The following is a 21,471-nucleotide window of genomic DNA, read 5'->3' on the forward strand; positions in this document are numbered from 1 at the left end:
ATGTGATGCTCTCCAGACACTCCCAGGTCTTCTAATGAGACTGTGCTTAAGGTGTAAATTAGTTACACAGCCTTGCTCATCACAGACACTGGAGCAGCAAATCCACTGGGTTGCTCCAGTTCCACCAGACATGATGGAGACCCATTTCATGAACATCACTCATTAATATGCTAATGGCAGTCATTAATGGTTGATAGCGAAATTAATGGAATTACAGTACTTAGCGGGTCATGGCCGAGAAGAAAGGGACACTGTATCCGACAGTCATTCCAGGAAGCAAAAAAAAAAAAAAAGTATTTCTGGTGAAATGTTAAGTGTTACAAAACACAATCAAATAAAGTGGTTAGCAATTATTATGTTTTGTGCGCTGTTAAATAAAGGGGAGCACTCTTGGTAATATTTGCTAATATAAATATACTAATCACTTATTAAGTTGTTTTTAAATTAAAGGAAAACCTTGATTGCTCCAACCGGTGTGATGATTATTCAGCACCATGGACAGCGCCCATCCATGAACATATATCAAAACAAAGACAAGATGCACTATGATGGGAACAACACAGTAATTTTTTTATTTTTTTTTCCCTAAAGTAGCAAACAGATGGATGAATACACTTAAGGAAACAGTTAAAGTTAATGACATTTCTCAAACAAGTTGCCACTTTTTGCGGCACCATCCGGAATCGGAATTGACATTTTGTAGGAATATGAAACGGGACTCTGTGTCACACTGAATCTGGCACAAATGTCTGCAGGGAACGCGACATAAATCAACTTCAGGACCATGGACAGCTCCGGCACAGCACAGCATACTAAATGGACACTAAAATACACGGGGAACTGGGTTAATTAGCACCACACTGAGGCTGCTGTGCCTGTAGAATTCAAAGAGCTGATTGCTTTCACAGACTCATTTCTGCTGTTTCTAGGTAGATTTGGTGTCTTTTCTTTTAATCCCAGTAGGATCATGAGCTAACAAAAGACCCCCAGACACCACCCACATTGTGTTGTATAAGATACAGCAACCTTACATGTCACATTCATTAATACTAATCTTCTGCAAACAGGAAACAAGAATTGCAACAATTACTGCAGTTTGATACTTTAATGTTCATACTAACTATTTAGGATTCACTTTGAGCCCTCATGGGGTTAATTCCTACTTGTCCAAATCATTGAGGGATTCAATTTGAATTTCAGGTGAAGTTCAGATAAAAATACCCTCTTTTTCTCACTGCATATTAATTATTCCTTCCAGAGCAGTAAGAGCCAAGAAAAGACAACAGGATCTGCCTTCCTGACTGATTCACATCCTACACACTCTGGCGCTGGTTTTGATCAATGCAATCTGAAATGAAATCAGGTGCCTGGGCATACAGTTTAAACAGTGGCTGATCCCTGTTGCAATAATGTGTGCTGTCATAGTCATTATGAAAACGCCAGCATCTATTCCTTCACTCTGTAGCTATGGTCTCTGCTGCATGGTGATTTTTTTTATTTTTTTTTTATCTATTTTTTTTTTTTTTTTAGCAGAGCTGCCTCTTGCAGTGCCACTTAATGACTCATGGTTCATGCATAGGCATGCTCCACAAGACAGAACCAAAGAGGATTAGGCATTATGCTGATAGCAAACTAATGTGACACCTCAGACAGATAAGGACTTAAATGCTGACGTCCTCTCTTGAGGTGCTTTTTTTTTTTTTTTTTTTTTTTTTGGAGTGGACCAGCCAAGCAGTGATGGGGAATTTTCAATTACTTCCACTGCCAATGTCTTTATAAATAACTGATTAAAAGAACTATATTAGGGCGTAAAGTTAACGACAGGAGTGTCATTTCCCTTCACTTTTTTTTTTTTTTTTTTTTTTTTTAATTTAAAACGAGAAGGAGAGAGGGAGGCTGTTAACAAAACGCTTGTTATCATTCTCGCCACGTCGCCTACCTTAGCCTACCGTCCTTTGGCAGCTATTACAGAGGGCTACTTGTGTCTTAAACATGTGACTAAGTGAGAGAGGGGGCACAGGGGAGAGCTGAAGCGCCCATGCCTGTTATCTGCAAGCTGGGCGCCTGCCTACAGTTTCTACAGGATCTGGGCTCCACCGTTCCTGCGCTCCTCCACACAGCGATGCGGAGTAGGCGGGTCAAGTAAGGGAGAAAAAAAAAAAAAAAACACGGCGCTGTAGGGTGGAATTCATAACGGGATATTTAACCGTCTTCCGTGGAGCGGGTGTCCGCGTCCCGGTAGCCGCATTCCGTCGCATCTGTCCGACGCTGGACCCCCGCACTGGCTCCTGGCTGAAACAAATGCGCAAACGCGTCTTTTTTTAATCGTCTAATCGACAGCCCCTTTGCGCTCCTTGAGTCTCTCTCCTCCTCCTCCCTCCTCCTCCTCCTCTACTCGTCTCTCCTCTTGACTACATCTCCTGCTGGATGATTTCATTTTGTAAAGTCATTATCCCCAGAAAAGGTCAAAGCCTCTGCTTCTAGGAACGCTGAATTACACTGGGATAACACAGATTTCACCCCCAGCGCGCCGCGGCTTGCTCTCTCAAAGTTTCTCACTGGTGTAGAACCGTGCGACGGATTTTGTCCGGAGCAGCCTTCCTCACACAGCACTTTCACCTCTTTTTTCGGATCCCTGAGTATTTTTTTTTCTTTTTCTTTTTTTTTTTTCCTTTTTATTTGAGTGTTGTTTTTTTCCCGTGGAGTTACTGTTGAACCCTTACAAACTGTGAAATGAGTTCATCTACAATTCCGGCAGTTGAGAGCCACCGAGATTCAGCAGGAGAATGGGAAAGACTGAGTTAAACTTTACCTGCAGTTCCAAACCACGGTGAGTTCTTGTAATGATGCAATTATTCGTTTCCCCCTCTTAGAGGATGTGTGAATGTGAAGTAGACTTCCTCAACATCTGAACAACCTACCTGTGGATGTTTTCTGTTTTGTGCTTGACCTGGATAGGATTGTAAAATCTGCTGTGCTGTGACATGTGTGAAATGTTACCTGAGGCATGATCACAGTGCAACCACAAACTCCCACGGAAACACAAATAGGCACACACGCACATGCACATGCGCATATATATATATATATATATATATATATATATGCTGCTTTCAGGAAAGCATACACAATATTGCTTTTCATGCCTTGTCAGTAAATACATGAGTACAATCATACTCATCTCTTTCCCTTTCTCACTGTTTGCTTCCTCCCCACCTCTCCACCCCCTCTTACCCACCGCCTTTATCTGCCTTTCCAACAAACATCTCTAATCTATATTCCTTAGGGTGTATTGGAATTCTCGCCTGTAGAGGATCAGATCTCTGACATTGATGTGTGCACAGTATACACGGTCTGCCAAGCACCAGCGAGGCAGAAAACCCAGCTCGCTCTCAGCCTGAGAAGAGAGAGAGAAAAAAAAAAGAAAAATGGGAAAAAAAGGGAAAAAAGTCCCACTGATTTCATAATTATACATTTCACCCTTAAGCATCACCCTCAAAGAAGGCACATGAGTCAGGGCAGCCTGATAGGATCCTCAGTGGAGGCTCTGATAATGAGCCAAATGCCCTGGAAGAAAACAAATAACATTTTAAATGCAATCATACTGGCCTAGGGGCAGACTGGCAAAGGTGCTATTAGTGGTATTTTAATTTTGACTTCATATTAAACCAGTATCTTAGAGTAAAAAAAAAAAAAAAAAAACACTCCAGTGGCAGGAAGATAGTTTTGTAGCCAAGCTTCATGGTGAAAAAAAACAGTGAATCACTGCTGTAATTCTCATTGCCACTTGCCAGTGTTAGGCAGAAGTGCCAAAGCCTCAGACTGTTTATAGGGCCACAACAGGGCCACTGTTCAGCAGTGTCCTCATCTATCCTGGGAGACTGGTGAACCCAACCGTGTCTAGGCCTGAAAGGCACACTGTCTCCTCCCATGAAAAGAGAGATTTCTCTCCCGGTAGTGGTCCCCTGCCCCGCAAAAAGATTAGAAGTTAACAGCTCGACACAGATTCCAGATTCTACAATTTCTCACTGTTGGGATGTCTGGCCAGGCTTAGATGTTTATATGTGTCTAATTTTCTGTGTGTGTTTCCTGATGTGCGTGGATGATGGGACCAGCTGCCTTGTGATGGACGAATACTTGAGAGGAGGCAAATTTGAGCTTGAAAAACTTTTTTTTTTTTTTTTAAACATGGCAACTGTGATGGAGCAGGGAGCCATCTATAGGCCTCTAATGCCAACAGGAGGAATTACATGTCTGAGAGGGCGTCATGTTCTTACAGTTTAGTGTTGAGTGGCTCATGAGACTGGATGAGGCATCATCTGTAGGTGTGAAGGCTGGGAATAGACGAGGGAGGAAATGAAAGGATCCCTGCAACCCTCCTCCCACAGCCACTGTAAACACGCCACAAGGGAATGAAAAGACTCTGTGGAGTAAATACAGTTTCAGTACCATGCAAAATGGCTTTCCATCACATAGTTTTGTGGGGTATGGGGGGGGGGGGGGGGGGGGTTGCTAACAAGTGTTCGACTTAATGAATGAGAATGAGGGCCCTTGCTGTGTGAAATGCCACTGCAGTATATTAGATCATGACTGCTGTTTGCTGGGGAGTGGGAGTTGGAGGAGTGAGGTAAAATCAAGTCTGAAGTGAGACGAGAAGGGAAAGCAAGAAAGAAAGGAAGGAGGATAAAGAGAAGAAGATTGACTGTGCAGTTTTTGGTGGTATTTCAGGGTCAAGTTTTGCCAGGTTCTGCTCAATATCCACAGCCCATTATTTTATGATAATGAGCAAACCGGGGAGTTTGACTTCAATGTAAAATGATGGAGAAGCGCGGCTGGAGGGAGAGTGGGGGAAAAGTGGGAGAGATGAGAGGATGAGAACAAAAGCAAAAATGGAGACAATCATTAAAAAAAAAAAAAAGAGGAAAAAATGTCTCATTGAGGGATTTGTGACTGAATACAGCGTTAAAACAGAATCTTTCAGATTAAGAACGACTGGGGCATGAAACCGAAAATCTCTCTCTGAGGCAACTGGTAATTAAATGTTGAGTGTGAACATATTCTGTAAAGGCACACATAGAAACGGACAGACACCAAGCTGCTCTTAGAGCAAATTTGCAGTCAGCCAGAAATAATAACATACTCATTTTCACATTTGTTTTGCAAATCAAGTGCAGATTTCTTACTGAAACAGGCAGGCGCCAGACCACGTCTCAGCGTGTCCAGAACAACTTGCCATGCAAACGTACCTCAGATAACTTATTCCTAATATCAGCAGCAGGGTTGGTTTATGACTGTTACATTAGGGTGGTCAAAATGAGCAGTAGGTAGCCCAGAGGTTAAAGAAGCAGACTAGCCTGAAGGTCTACGAGCAGTATATCAGTCATATATTAATTTCTTTCTATAGATCTACAGTATCTATGTTAAGTTTGTTTTAAATACGAATGCATAAAGTTTTGAACATGCTATGGATTTGTTAAACAGAAGTAAGACATTTATCGTAATCGATAAAGTTGTAGTCATCTTTACCTAAAATCTTCTTAGTGTTTTGATTATCAGCTCCATAAGTGTTAAATAAAACATACTGTAGTTTTAAGTGATGACAAGTTACACTAAAGAGTGAAACTTGTTATCGAAAGGAATTCAAGGAATTGAATTTTACACTACAAGGGATTAGTTTTTAGTTAGTTTTAACTCCTGGAAAGGGTTAAAAGAAAATTTGCGGGAACATTTTCTATCATTAATGCAGAAAATATGATTTCCTCAACTGAGTGATCGTCTCAGCTTTCTGTCACATCGTCCATCGTGGACCTCCTACCTGTAACCTCCATCACGCTAAGCAGAGGCCCTACACAATACGCCAGAGAGTCAAACACAGATCGATAAGTCCCTGTAGAGTTTATTCAACACCAAACAGCACTTATTTATATTTTTGCAGTGTTTATTTAACACCTTATGATGCTAAAACCAGGAGAATTTTGTCCTTCCACTCCCCCTCCAACAGACACAGTGGACGGGTCTACTTTAGCGGCCTGTGCCCGAACACAAAAAGAAGAGTGGGTGGGCAGTGGGTGACATTGGGGGCGGGCTGTATGCTGCCTATCCAATCAGAAGTTAACACACCAGTGCCTTTTCTATTCTTCCATTTTTTTTGTCTTAACTTTTTAGGAGCCCACCCCTGCCCACAGCTACACCCAGCCTGGTTGTAAGGTTGTATTTTTGCCATCAAGCAAACATGGTGAAAACACCACTGCTATGTGACCGATTATACAAACAGGTGACTTCCTTGTTCTCTTTCAGAATATGGCTAATCATTTCGTGTTTTCTACATTTTAGGGATATGCTAATAAACAAGACAGGAATGGAAAACTAAATGAAGTAATTTTAAAAATCCAAGGTTTGAGCATTTTTTAAAACATCAACATTCTTTGCAACTCCTGAACTCTGCTCTTGCAGAAAATTCTAATTTATAAAGTTGTGAATATGACCTCAGATCATATTTAGATAGCTTCATTTGATGAATAAGGTTTTCAGTACTCATCAAGACATCAGAAGTTACAACCAGTTTGAAGTTGGTGTACAAGACCATGGTATTTTATCCTGCAGTACAAAAAGTTGACCTTCAAATAGCTTGACATGAAAACTACCATTTGAATATGCTTCATACTTTCTTTATCCTCTAGCCTGTCACTAATATAGTGAAAGGAAGTGATGTTTAGGTTGAAAATGTAACATCTAATGTGTTCCATTCACGGCATTCAAGATGTCGACCGCACAAACAAAATAAATAAAAGGCCAGAGCGAGGGAGTGAGAAAGGAAACAGTCCATTTAATTTAAGAGCAACCTTTGCCGCTGTTTGTACAAGGCCACCAGCAGAGGAGGTCTATTTGTGTTTTACTGTGATTTATAGAAGCTCAACTCTCAGTATTTTCTCGGCCACTTGGTGATACGTGGCCATATAAAACGTGCAAGTGAGAAGTTTACAGTCTGGGAAGCAATCATTAAGGTGACTTTTCCCCTGTTTGCTTTCAGCTTTGCCTTTTTATGTAGCTTAAAATGATTTACATCAGCCTTGCAGAAGGACCCTTGCACACTTGCACACTCAGTTTTGAGTTGCTGAAACCTGAAATGTATAAACACATACAAACAGACAATGATAGAGACCACCACCAGAGTAATTGATTGAATCTGCCTAAATAATTAATGTACTATTTCTGTCCCAGGCCACCAATGACAATATAATAGTGTGACAATTATATATATACATACACACACACACACACACACACACACACACACACACACACACACACACACACACACACACACACACACACACTTCCTGCCTGTACTAACATAATTATATTTATAATCAACACTCAAAAATCAAGGTTTGTTGTGAATTGATTTTAACGAGGGGCATCTTTTTTTTTTTTTTTTTTTTTTTTTTTTGGATAATTTTTTTTCATCTTTGCATAATGATGTGAATTTTTGATGGCAGTGCGTGAGGTGACCGGGGTTATTGGTATCCATAATGAATTGTCAGCGTAATAAAAGAGCACGGTTTGCTGTGTTTTTTATCAGTTTATTGCTGCCTTCGCCTCACAATAGCAAGATAAAAATTTGGCTGAAGGATTTGTTGGCATGATCCGTTTCCGTGCTGGCCTAGAAGATGTCTGCTTTGGAGTTCCTCCACCTTAATAAGCGTCTGTCTTCTTTTGTAACAGTGGTAGAAAGATTAAATTGGATTTTACAAAGACACTGATTCTGATTTGATGTGTGCTTGTGCTCCTTTAAATACAACAATACACTGTAGCACTGTAAACTCCCACGGTGTATTTGTTGCAATAAAACTGGCTGGCTTATTGGTTTATCTGCTATCTGGCTCCCCTGTTGATCAGCTGCTGATCTCGTATGGAGAACAGAGTAATTTTGGACTGGTTGGATTTCTGTCCAACAGTAGCAACCATATCATTGCAAACGGATCCTTTAGCACATAACCCAGAACCATTGCTTGTACCCTAATGTCTTGTGTGGGCTCCTGGAGAGCCTAGAAACAGCTCTAAAAAGATGCTCAACATAGTTTTATATTTGATGACTTTTCATTTCCTCCAACCTGAACAACCATATAAGTCCTTTTTTTCAAGCCCCTGTTATGATCAATAACAGCCTCTCCTGAAATAATGCCCATATGTTGGCAGGCATACTGGACCTTCATTGGCGTGGTTATGATAATAAATGGTCACAGCTTGGTTAGGTTTGGGAAAAGATGGCGATTTGGGTTAAAATAAACATTTCCTTAACATTTAACAATCTTTGTTGTCATGGTTACAATAATAACAATGTGGATCTAAAGGTCATAGACAGATGAAACAACACAAACTATATTCACATGGGAATTGAACACTGCTCTCCTGTCTCATTCCTGTGTTTTATACACATACACTAGTGGGGAAGTAAAGCCAAATTAAACAAAATACAACAGTTAATAAAGCTGCAGTTGTGTTGTCTCTATCTTCAGATATTTCTAAATATACCTCCTTATACAGTAGTCTGCAGGATTGTAGCAGCAGACTATGTAAATAACAAATGTAAATAAGTTGTTTATTTTTTTTTTGTTTAACTTCCCTAAAACTCATTTACATACAAAGAGGATTATAAAAGATAAAGAATATTGCAACTAAAATGCAAAACATCGCACTTGAAGTCCAACTTTACAGTGATAAAACCAGGAGTTATTAAAAAAAAACTGATTTAATGTGCATAAAATTATGGTTTATAGTCTTCACTTCTTTAATCTGAATTTGGACTTGCAGACCAAAGTGCTGGATTTTTTTTAAGGAAATATGTCTTGGGAGATAGTAGGGAGAGGCAAGTTTTTGTTCGTGAACCTTCCATCACTAAATTATATCCACAACATCTCCAGGAGGCTCAAAAGTGAATTCAGGAATCCACAGAACAACACCTACACAGCAGTTTGTTCAGAAAAACATACCCTCACCCTGAACTCTACACCTTCATTTGACCGGCCCAGCAGTAACCGAGTGCTGCTGTTCATGTATTATCTCTGAGTCTTCATTCCGGACGTTTATATATGCATGTTTGTGGATCTCTACATGCATGTTTTCATGAGCGCTTACATACTGACATTTTTTTGTCTTTGATGTCTTCTTCCCAGGACACCATGGGAGCTCATCCTTTGTATTTGTTTGCAAGACAGCCGGATGAGTGCAACTGGCAGTCATATTATAATTTCACAAAGGCTGTGTTTTACCCCTGGCGCTAGTATGAGAGGTATTGTTGACAGTTGTAGGAGGCAAGATAACTGGGTTAATTAGGGCCAAAAACCTCATTAGTCAGCACGGAGGGGAAGATGTAAAGTTTATCAGTTCCTGTTTCCGTACTTTGAGGATGGTTTTGGGGTTGGCTCGCAGACAAGTTACAAAGTGGATCCTGTTGAAGAAATTCTAATGAAATGTTTTAATCAAATCCTCCCCCCTGCAAAGCGTGCCCCTCCCTGCCATCTCTTTTTTCTTCCATAGTTTTCCTTCAAATGTGTTCAAAGTCTGAGATATCACAAAAAGAGACTCATTTCAATTTGCATACACTCAGTGCCAGCAAAGAGGATCTGCTCTGGTGACTGTTCCAATCCCGGATGCGGACACACACTGCAAGAAACCATACACACAAACATGCATCTACACACACACACACACATACACAAGCACAAAGCTCAGGTAGGTGACAGCTACAGCTTTGGCATTCTACAATAAGCGAACAGATGTTTAGGGGCCGGATGCTCTGTTTTGTCCTCGTCTCCAATGAAAACGGCTGCTGAAATTCTCAGAAAAGATTAGGCTTGGGAGTTCCCACATCTCATCAGGCTTACTGTATCCTCCAAAAGACAAGGGTGAGAGTCGAGATCCAACACTGCCTTCAGTGGGCTTCTACCTCTGGAGGAAACATGCATTTCTGGCTGTTACGCAAAGTTACAGAAAGTGCTGCAGTACATGTCTGAAAGACTCGCTCCAAAATTCTGTACAGACAAAATGAGCCCATTCATGAAAAATGTAGATTGGCAGGGAAGACCAATGAATGAGATTGTTTTTGATGTTCTCTTTAATAAAGGCTACACCAGGCCCACACTGTGCAAATACCCTAATGTAACTACCAGTAGTGCTTGTAATGAAAAATACCTTTCACTCACTGTTTCATCATTTCATTGACTTTTTTTAAACATTTTGCCTCAGGGAAGACCATTTTAAGAAAGAGTAGGTTATGAGCATGTTTTCCTTTTTGTTTGAGTGGTGGACCTCCAATATGACTCCCTTTATCTTTTCAAACAGAAGTTATGTTTGCTCTGACTCCCTGAATGAACATATTGTGGGGAGTGCTGTGTGACCTGTTCTAATTGAGATTAGTCTCAAGCACAATGCCAGCTAACATAGTCCACGGAATTTCAGTCAAACTACATTCATATGATTAAATGGATATATTTATCTTGGGCTTGCAACAATTTAAGTAACAAATGTCGCAAATAAGAGCTATTTGTAAGTTTTGTTATTGCTACATAGCCAGTGTTAGCATTAACAGCTGTTTACTCACCAGTCTTGACAAGAGCTGCAGTCATTGTTGTGTTCACAAGATGAGGTAATAATATGCCCTCCGAGCAGTGATAGTTGTTCAGCGCAGACTGGACGCTACAGTGACTCGGTATCAGAAAGTGTCAAGATTGTACGACCACGCCGGGATAGCATGCTATCTTCAGTAGAAGAAACAGATGATAGAAATAGAAGCGCAACAAGAGGGTTGCTTTCTTTCACTGGAGACGGCTCTTGGTGAGTAAATCAATGAAGTTTGAGTCTGAACCTTCTCTAATGTAGCAGAGTAGAAAGTAAGGTTATGGAGTCTGAAGTGGTGGATGGGTGTGTAACCTATCAGGCATTTGTGCTGGATATCAGAAACTAGAACCATCTCTTTTTTTTTTTTCTTTACCTTAAGATACGTGAGCTTAACCATAGTTCATTTGTCACAGGCACAGTCTTTCCTTACTTTTCTTACCTGAACCATGCTGTAGCTGCCACGCACAGATGTGATGGAGAGATTTTTGAAACACTCGTATTGAATATTAAAAGACATTGGCACTGAATGTAATCCATGGTTTTGCAGAATCATCTGACATCAGCATTCTAGCTTGGTGAAAATGCCTACCTGAATGTCTTCAACCTTGCTCTTTGCTAATGAAAAAAAAATAAAAAGAGAGAGGAAAAATAAAGATGTGAGAGTAGAGGCTGCTGCACTCAGTTGGTAAAAAAACACCTTGATTTGTTAGGCTCTGAGAATCGCATCCAAAATGAAATAAACTATCAAGATGCAACTCCTGTGAGTCCGACACTTATCTTGTTTATTTAGTTCTGTGGTGTTGTCTTTGCTGATAGTTTGTATTTGCTGAAAATGTTCAAAACTCACTTTCATTTTAACATTATTTGGCGAATATACAGTAAAGTCAGTTAAAAAGTGAGTAGCATGAGAAAAAACCAGAAGGCAAACACAGCACTCTTTGTTCACCCATTGATCTGCTGAGCTTTTTGGTCAAGTAATGACAAGATAGGAAACCTTGTATACAATGGGAGTCATCACAGGCAACTCGTTAAGTATTTTTTGCTGCTGAAGTGCTTGATATTCAGTGGTGCTTACTGAATAAAGCCTGTCATTATGACAGGCAGTGGGCGTAAAAGTGTTGTAAATTTTGATCCACTGTTGGCTGTGCTTCACTGGACTGCCCATTTGTTTAACATCCCCTCTCTCCATCGAACTGGCAGAACAAAAAAAAAACAAACAAACAAAAAAAAAAAGACTCCCAAATGGATATTTTCTTCCCTGCAGAAATAAACAGGACCTTGTCATAGGTGTCGTTTCAAAGATAAATTGCAATCCCTGTGATTTCTATCTACTCGGAGAAACGTCATGTTTCCAGCACAAATGTTTCCGAAATATATGAAAGAAAAATTGTGCGTCATGTGACAAGGCTGAAGTGATTGTGCACAGGGGCACACGCTGACTGTCAATTCCACCAGAGAGCTCTTTCTAACCTTGAAGGTCCCATACCAGGTTGTTTCAAAAGCAGGAAAAATGCTTATGGAAGCTCATAAGATTTTTAATTGAACTTAAAATTATGATTACCTTGGTGCTCAGAGAATATATCTGGCAATGTTTACAATAATTTTTGCATTAGATTCCACAGACCAACACTCACTTGATAGCTAAAAATCAACATGGGAAATTGGTAATGGGCTGGAGCTGCTTATATGATGACCCATCTGTCCTTTCACTGATATTGGCCTTGGCATTTGCCTATTCAAGGAACCAAGTCTGCATTATATTCATCATTTGCACTCTCCTCACAATTCCATTGAGAGGACCTCACAGGAACAAACACCGCTTTCATTTTATACATAGGTTCCAAACAGCCTCAGGTTATCGCTGGCCCACGTTGTACAAAATCATATTTGAGTGGATCCACTGGAGCCCTGGTGCTTGCCCACTGCTTGAATTGAAAATTCCTTCCTGTTGTATCACTCAACATTTGATTTGTTCTTTCTAGATTATGCGAGGGCTTCCTGCCTGAAGGAGGAGTGTTTTTTATCATTGTTTTATGAAAAGCGGTGTTTGCATAAGGTTGGAAATGTGACATAACGCCCTGGTAAAGTGAATGGCACGTATCTGATATCACCCAGGCAGCTGATAACAAAGGCTTAGTGGATTGCTTTGTTTGGGTGATAATGTGATTATAAGGCTGGTGCAGACCTGTCTGAAAACAATGAATGTTTGCAGACAGGACTGTCACAGCAAGTGTGCTAAAAAAACATAGAGGATGTGAGTCAAAAGTGGGTTTTTAGAGGTATTTGTGAATGCAGAGGAGGAGGAGAGTGGGTTGTTTGAGGAAGGAGAGACAAAAGAAAAAAGACAACAGAGTGTGAGAGGAAGGCAAAGTGAGCAACAGAGAGAGAAGCCAGTGTTCTCCTGCATCAGCTTTTTGGATAGCTGCCTGTTGGATGATAGGATTAAAGAGTCTTTTAATTTGACCTCTATGCTCTATTTTGATATTAACATGCCACACACTCCCCTCTGAGCAAGGTCACTCTATACACTACATGCACCATGTAAGGCAGAGCACCTGGGTTTAAACTATAATATTTAGTCTGTTAGGCTAAGAGTACTTTTGGATTCAGCAACAAAACATGCAAAGCTGGTCTGAGGCCAGTTTTACTGCAGCATAGACACATTGTCATGCATTATCACACAGAAACCTATTCTCAAATTTGCTACTATATGATAGTAAGTCAAAACTCAGCCGCAACTCAGGAGTCCCGTTCTGTCGAAACACACACAAAGTGGGACTCTGCTGGAGCAATAGTGAGTGAGAAAGAAAAGTGCAGCGCTCGAGCTCGAACAGAGAGCATGGGAAAAGATAACAGCAAAGCTGGGAAGACAGAGATCTCTCTGTCTCAGTGCCAATAAACTATTCAACACTGCTGGAATAAGAGCAGAAATTGCTAAAGGACTCGTTCACAGTTTAACTGCATCAACAACAAAAGAAGTTAAAACAGAATTCCGGAGAGTTTGCGCCGTTTCACTGTTGGGTAACTTTATTCCTGTCCCTATTTCACCATTTGTCGCAGTGCTGTGCTGTGTAGTACCACATTTAAGCCTGCATCCAAATTCATGCTATACATGAGATCAAGTGTAATGTGTAAATATTAAAACTGCAGACTGAGCCAGACATTAAGGGAAGGACACACATCGCGATTATAGTGTTGATTATGATTTGGCATCGTGACTGATTGGACCAAGTTGGACTGAGCCTGTCACAGTCTGGCCCAGTTGGTGCTGACAGTTGGGATGTAACATAATACATTGTGCAATTATAATTATTGTCCTTCTGATCAAGTCTCATACTCATACTTAAAAGGATAATTTTTAAATTTGATTTTTTTTTTTACAACTGGAATCAACACCAACCAAATAAAAAGCGAATGGTAAAGCAGTGTGGTACTACGAGTAGAAATTATTTTTTAATCCACTTCATCAGGTTTCATTGCATCGTTTCATTCTCATAAAGCTCTCTGTCCCCCAGCTGTCTCTGAAGAGTCCTGTTTCCCAAATTTACTGTGCCTGTCCCCCATCTCATCTAAATCCTTTCCGTTGTTTCTGTGCTTTATCATCGCAAAAATTAGCAAGACAAACTTTTCTTGATGTATGTACATTTCTGTCTTGATACAGGAACAACGGATTGTCAGGCTTTCCCAGCTCTAAACATTATATACTTGTGGTCAAATGAATGTGGGAATAGCTATGTTCTTTGTAGGTTTTAATAATTTTAAGGTATGTTGACTGCTCTGGACTAAATTCAAACTTTTAGACCATGTAAAAACCTTAAACAAGTTTGAAAGAAAAACATTCAGATATTATGAAACGTCCCAAATCCAATTGGTTCAAGACTTGAATTGAGGATTTGGGACTTGACTTGAAACCTGACTGGAAACTTAACATGGGCTTTTCCAAACAGGCTCATGTTTTATTAAAAAAATTAGAATTTTTAAAAATAATTTTAAAGATGGGGTGCTTTAAAAAAAAAAACAATAATAAAAACTGAGCATTAGAATCCAGTAGGGTTGTGAACGATAAACCGATGCGACTGGATATCTGGTTCAACAAGTGAGAGATACGGCTGCATCGGTAGCAGCCTCCTCAATCGATACGGATTATCAATGAATTCCTAGATGAATCGGTTATAGAGTCATGAATCGGGTATCGCGAGACTTTGAATCGGTTGGCGGCATTACACACGCACCAGGTCTCTAAAACAATGCGAGAGCTGAGGCTGCCCGCGAAACGCTGTAGCTGCCTGGCTGGTATTAGCATGAGTGATAAACAAGGGACGACATGGAAAATGGAGGAGGTGGAGAACGAAAGCGTCAGCCTGACCGAAGGTGATAATGCACCGAGCAAGATTTTCAACGCATCGGGGAAACAAAAATCCAAGGTGTGGGCTGTTTTTGGGTTTTATAAGAAGGAAGGGAAGCTCGAACAAAGTTTGTTGTTACTATTCTGTGCTACTTTTAACTCTGGAGTTCCCAACCAATGATTCAGCCAGACTTTTTTTTTGGTCCATGTCTAAAAATAAATACATTGTGATTTTGTTGTTCCGTTTTTTTTTTTTTTTTGCCATTGACAGTCTTTTACATATTTAAAAAGAAACTATTGTACTGTCACTTTCATAGACTTGGCTTCTTTATTATATAAAATATCTACGACAAATATTAACCATAGAATCAAATCGTATCGTTCTTACACTGTATGGAATCGATTCGTATCGAACACACACAGTCTGTAATAAAAGGATATCGTTTTTGAATCGAATCGTAACCTGTGTATCTAGATGCATATCGAATCGTTTATCACAGAGAGATGTGCAACCCTAGAATCCAGTCATCTTCAGCTGCACACAAACATATAAAACTATGATACATGTACATGCATGCACACTCCTACACACACTGGGTTTAGACAGGCCAAAGCTGGGGGGCAATGACAGTGATGTCAAACTGAAATCAATCTCCAAATTGCCTGCACGTCTCATCTTATTAAAACCACTAAATTCTGTCTGCATGCTTAACTCTCATTAATTAACCCTTATGTCTGCGTCTTTGTGTGGACGAGTGGATTGCAGTATTTAACATTTTCTATCTGCTTTGGCTCTCCGTCCACCTCCAGCTGTTGCGTTCTCTTCCCCATTCCGTCGACCGTGTTGTCTGAGAGTAATGATTTTTTGAAACCCACACACATGCGCATACACCCACACACACAGTCATATGGCTGAGTTAACTTGACAGATTGTCATCACAATACTGTAATGGGACTCAAACTCCCTACACTTCAACACACACACACATATGCACACACAGCAAAGCAGCATGTCACCGCGGGGGGAATATGATTGACAGGGCTCACGATGGTGATGGAGACTAATGTGAGCCCTGGACAGCAGTCTGAACAGCAGGTAGTCTGATAAAACACAGCAACTGAGACGTTTTTTGTTAGCAACTGAAGTCTCTGTGTGTATGTGTGTGTTTGAGGGCATCTCTCCCTTGATTTGCATGTGAGTATAATGGTTAAAGGCCCTGTAAACGATCGTCACTGCCACCAGAGACTACCGGCATCTCAGACCAAAACGAATGCTTTCTCGGCCACATCTCCGGCCTCCATTTGGCCCCAACCCCCCTCCCCTCCTTTCACATTCTCAGTTAGCAAGTTGTTATGAAGCCCACTGAAGGTGCCCATTAAACACACAACAAAAAGCACAACTAAATAAAATTACCGTGTGCACTAGAGCCACTAAAAAAAACAATCTAACGACAACCATTAGCCCACGCTAGCATTGTTGTGATATGCTAAAGAGCAATGCTGACAGTTAGCCTTTGAGCGATAGCACCTTTAGCCGAACAAATTCATAATAAGGGTAACAGCAAGTTAGCTAATATTATTATGCTTACTCTTACTGGACACCAATAAAACAGACATTTTGTAGCATCATCTTACACATGGAGGAGAAGAAAAGCCAGTTCTGAGTCAAGCTGTAGCCCAGCATTGGCTCCGTGGTTGGACTGGGAAAGAAGTTCAGCGGTGGACTTATCAGGACTGGCAGCACAAATGACACTGACAGAGCTGGTAAAGACACTGAAGGAGCTGGTAAAAACATTTTGGATGTTTTGATGGTCCACTGGCCAACCGAGATTGGAGCCGGTAGTCCCCTTGGCCAGTCTGTCTGTACTCACGTCGTGCCATCTCAAATGTGGGCAGTGCCTGTATGTTTTTAAACATGGGGAGGAAACGTGACTTCTTTTTCTACTCAGGATGCTATGACTGCACTATATCTTTACATAGTTGTGTTCTGCTATATTACTGTTTAAAATTGTGTGAACTGAATCTTTAATAGATCTGTTGCAGTGTTACAGTAAAGAAAGAAGGTATGATGAGTACACTTTTGAAAACAGCAGCATAGCAATAATTCATTGAGTTAAAGGGATGAATTCACAATTAGAGCCATAAGTCCTACCAGTCTGGAAGCACTTGTCATATGAAAGACTTTTATATCAAAATATCTCTGTAAATCTCAAAGTGAGGCTGCAATAAAAATGTGTAACATTACTGACCAAGCCAGCAAAACTTTTATCTTTTAATCCAAATTAAGTTTCTCTGTGAAATATGAAAATCCCACTTGCATGAAGAGATGAATAAGAACAAAAGGGAAATTTTGTCTGTCTGGCTAAATTGTTCAGTCTCTCCAAAGAAAGATCACAGTGCATTTAACTTAAAAGTGCAGTGAATTTCTTTTTAACAGTGGGGTGGCTCATTAAATCAGAGTGTGTGGCTTTAACTATTGATCATCTATTAATCACTGATTATTCTTTCATTAAGTTTTACAAATCAATAGTCTATAAAATGTCTAAAATTAGTGAAACCTGAGTCTATTCAGTTTACATTTCGTAATTCCAATGGTCTAAAACCACTTTTCCCTTGTAGTGTAAAATGTATTATTGAAGGGTTATTCTTGTTTAGATTAAATTAACCTAATAACAAAGAGCAGATAACAACAATTCAGCTGGAGTCAATGTGATCGTAGTTTGTATTGAATTTTTTTTTTTTGCCACATCCCATGTGTGTAGGGAACCCTCCCAGAATGCACCTGGGCATCAAACTCAAATATATGTCTGATTGTGTTGTGTTACTGTTGTTGTTCATTATTTCCTATAATATTTCTGCACATCCTTTTTTTTGTCAGGCAGTTAGTTATTGTCAGTGAACGAGACTGAGAAGTTGTGCACATGATTATTTACTTATCCACTTAATGTCTTTGAGCAGAGACCAGTTTTTGCATAGCATGGTAACATGATGATACCATGCTATAATATTGTACATGATCACAAACGAAACAGTGGATGGCAAATTTCAGAAAGTCAGTGATATTTACCAGAACAGCAGAAAATCCTCACATTTGAGAAGCTGCGGCGAGTTAATGTTTTTCTTTGATAAATTGCATAAATGATCAATTAATTATCAACATCGTTTTGTTTTCCTGTCGCTAGACAGTTAATTAATGGATGAATAACTTCATCTCAAGAAAGTGTGTAGTTTACTGGTCATGTCACATCATTTCTATTCAGTGAAGTCCCTTCAGGCCCATCTATATCTTTCTGCCACATGGAGCTGTTAAAGTTTGAAATATTATAATAAATAATATTATTTATTTATTCATTATTTTATTTATTGTCTGTATTTGCGGTTGTCTGTCATTTATGCTGGATATGCGTGTTTGTTCATGTACCTAAGCTGTGTGTTTGTGTTTTTCTTTAGGTGTTCGGGGGGCGTTCAGGTGATGCAGGTCCCCCGGTCATCCCAGTGGAGGAGCCAGCTAATGACGAGTGGCTTTGGCCACTGAACGCCCCCCAACCACCACCACCCACATCCCTCCCTCGCGCCCTCCATCTCTGATGGCTCTATGGGGCGTCGTCAGCCTCAGCCTTCACTGCTGGGTGTGTTTATGGTCCCCAATAACAGCAGCAGCAGCAGCAACAGCCAGCCTCCCCAATGACAAGCCTGGGGGCCCTCTGGACTGGCTCCTGTCTGATAAGGGGCCCTTCCACCACTCCCCAGAGTACACTGACTTTGTGGAGAAGAACCGGCAAGGCTTCTCCACCAGATACAAAATATACAGGTAAGTCATGACTGCAGGATGAAGAGGCACTTTAACCCGAATTTACTACTGCTTTACCATTACCTCTATTATATGCATGACAAATCTCCCAGCAGGCACATCAAACACTCTCCATGGTTGTCCTGAGAAAGACTGGCTGTGTGGAAATAAAGACCACATATGATTATGTTCATGTGTTTACATACTGTATTTAGATTAGTATAACTCACAGAGTCGCAGTGTTTTGTCGTTAACCACAGTCTACTCTCAAAAGCACTTAGAGCTGTATTGTGAGAATCAGCTCATTTACCAATGAACAAACACTTTATTGTTGACTTTAAGCTTTAGCTAAGACTTCAAGTGTTCCAGTGAAGTCGCTGGTAACTCTGGCTTCTTCACTTTAGGTACATGAGCGAGCATGCTAGGTAGATGACCATGTTCTTGCTATTACTGACACTACAATCAGAAACTGGTTAGCTGAACCAATGGTTAAATCATAAATCTACAGTAATGCACAGAAGTGACCCATGCCATCTGTGTAAATATGCTAATTTCTTTTCTTGCCAAGCATGAGATGAGTTCATTTGATAGCTTAGCTTGGCATAAAGACTGGAAACCACAGAACAGATAGCGTGATTTTGTCCAAAGCTAATAAAATCCACTTAAGCACCTGCTCTAAAGCACACTAAATAAAGTTATTTCTTGTTCTTTCATCCATAATAGAAATAGTTTTGCAAACAACCCTACATGACACAACAGAATTTTTTTATTTTACACTTCAATTTTTGCAAAAATTAAACAAACTATTCCTATTGACTTTGGGCTGTGTGCATTTCTCTGTGGACTAAGCGCTTTGATACTTTCACAGTATTAATATAGAACCTAGACCTGCTTTATAATAAAGTAAAAGATATGGAAATTTCACTTCATAAAATATGAGACCTTTAATTTCATTAGCATTGCATTCATTGTGTGATCCATATGTTGGTTTTTAGAGGGAAATAATATATGTAAAGAGATTTTTGATAATGAAAATGAAGATTCAACATCATTCTGTAATGTGGAAAGAGAGAAATCCTATGTTTTCTAATAATTATTCATACTATATACATACAGCATACCATTTGAGATGTGTAATAGAGAAAAATATAGATTTGGAGAAGTGTTCTCCATAATTAATGCAAACCATGAATTTCAACCTGAAAGCCACACCAAAATTTTTAAAAATCCTTCCCTGACCCTTGTTAAAGCGCTTTCGTGAAAATTATATTGCTGCAATGAAATGTACAGCAGTTAAATCAGGTGAAGTTGAATTAAATGATAAAGATGAGGAAGGAAAGGTAGTTAACTTTCATCTGCCTTGGCTGAATTAACTTGCAAGTGTACATCTGTTGTGATACATTGGTTTAGTAACAGATTATAGTTGAGGAAAAGGTCATTGTAAGGACATTTTTCATAATGTAATAAGGTTATCTGTGTCTATTACCAGCAAAATGATGTAAGGGAGAAAATGCAACACAACGATATATAGCTGATATTTAGTGCACACGTTGGACAGTATGCTTTATGAAAACCACATTCATGGATATTTAGTGGGCAGACTGCATTATTTGGCCTGTGTTGTCATGCAGAAAGGTTTCTCACAGCCAGTGTTCGCGGGATATCTGGCACATGCTTCGACAGAATCGTGATGTATTACATGCAGACATGTTGCTATCACCCTGCTGTATATCACATTCTGCTGCCGTCAAAGGCCTCAGGGAGTCACCTGATGGGGTGGTCAAGTGAAATATGCTGATTAGCACAGGGAAAAAATGATGATTTGTCATGACAGCAACACAGTCTGAGGTATTGGCATGTGACCGAATTAGTGAAGGCTGTGTCATGAATCATATCCATCGTCATTTAGGAGGATGTTGTCCAGGCTTCTGGAAATAGACGGACAGGGTTCCTGACATCTATAGATCGGTACAAGGATGCTTTATGGTTTTAGTGATCAGTTGCCGCGTTAGAGCTTTTTAATATTTCCTTCTCTGGCAAAAGGCAGTGGTCTGTTGGAGCTGAGCTACACGGGCAGCAAGATTAATAGTCTTATCATGTGGCCAAGTGATTAGTGAGCTCTTAGTACTTATTACTCTGCATTATCACAGAATCCCCTGAGAGGTTTCTGTCAGCCGCAAGGTTGTGTTTGAGGCCCTCTAGATTACCACAATGCGGCATTGATTAATAGTGATGATATTAAAAGGAAAAACTAACCTAAAAAGTAAATAGCCTGTAAATCTTCCTAAATTGAATTCACTTGGATTCCGTCCCATTCGATTTTAGAAAAGGAATCTGATGAGGACAGGAAAGGATGCCGCTTCTGTTTTTCTGTTTTGGCAAATAATAGCTCTCATTCAGTACTGTTGCTGGTGGTGGTGGTGGTGGTGGGTGGGGGGGGGGGGTAATTTTGGGAACAAACACCTGGAGCTGGCTCATAAAAAATTCAGTAAGCTTGTTTTATTAAAGAAAGTGGGCCCCTGCAATATTCTCTCTAGGGGGCCAAACTTCGCAGCTATGCTCCTGCTGTGTGTTATTCTGAAACAGACATCCTTAAATTTCCTAATCAAGCTGTAACCCTCATGTCCCAGAAAAGGAAGTCAAGCTCCATGGCAGTGATTCCCAACTGCCCCGGCTTATAACAGGCAAAGTGTGCCTCTTTGCCACTCCTCACTGC

General features: G+C 40.1%; 1 protein-coding gene across 1 annotated transcript in view; it reads left to right on the forward strand.

The window, feature by feature from the left end:
• Positions 1 to 2,092: 2,092 nt before the first annotated feature.
• Positions 2,093 to 21,471, forward strand: part of brinp3a.2 (bone morphogenetic protein/retinoic acid inducible neural-specific 3a, tandem duplicate 2) — a 47,302-nt gene continuing 27,923 nt past the window's right edge. The window contains exons 1-2 of the mRNA XM_071486339.1: positions 2,093 to 2,830; positions 18,416 to 18,776. Coding sequence (XP_071342440.1) covers positions 18,553 to 18,776 — 224 coding nt within the window. The 5' untranslated portion in view covers positions 2,093 to 2,830; positions 18,416 to 18,552. The remainder of the gene's footprint in view (positions 2,831 to 18,415; positions 18,777 to 21,471) is intronic.

Source organism: Trachinotus anak, unplaced genomic scaffold (genome assembly GCF_046630095.1).
Source record: "Trachinotus anak isolate AG129_WGS33_773 ecotype Australia unplaced genomic scaffold, CSIRO_AGI_Tana_v1 ptg000010l, whole genome shotgun sequence".
NCBI classification, from domain to species: Eukaryota; Metazoa; Chordata; class Actinopteri; order Carangiformes; family Carangidae; genus Trachinotus; species Trachinotus anak.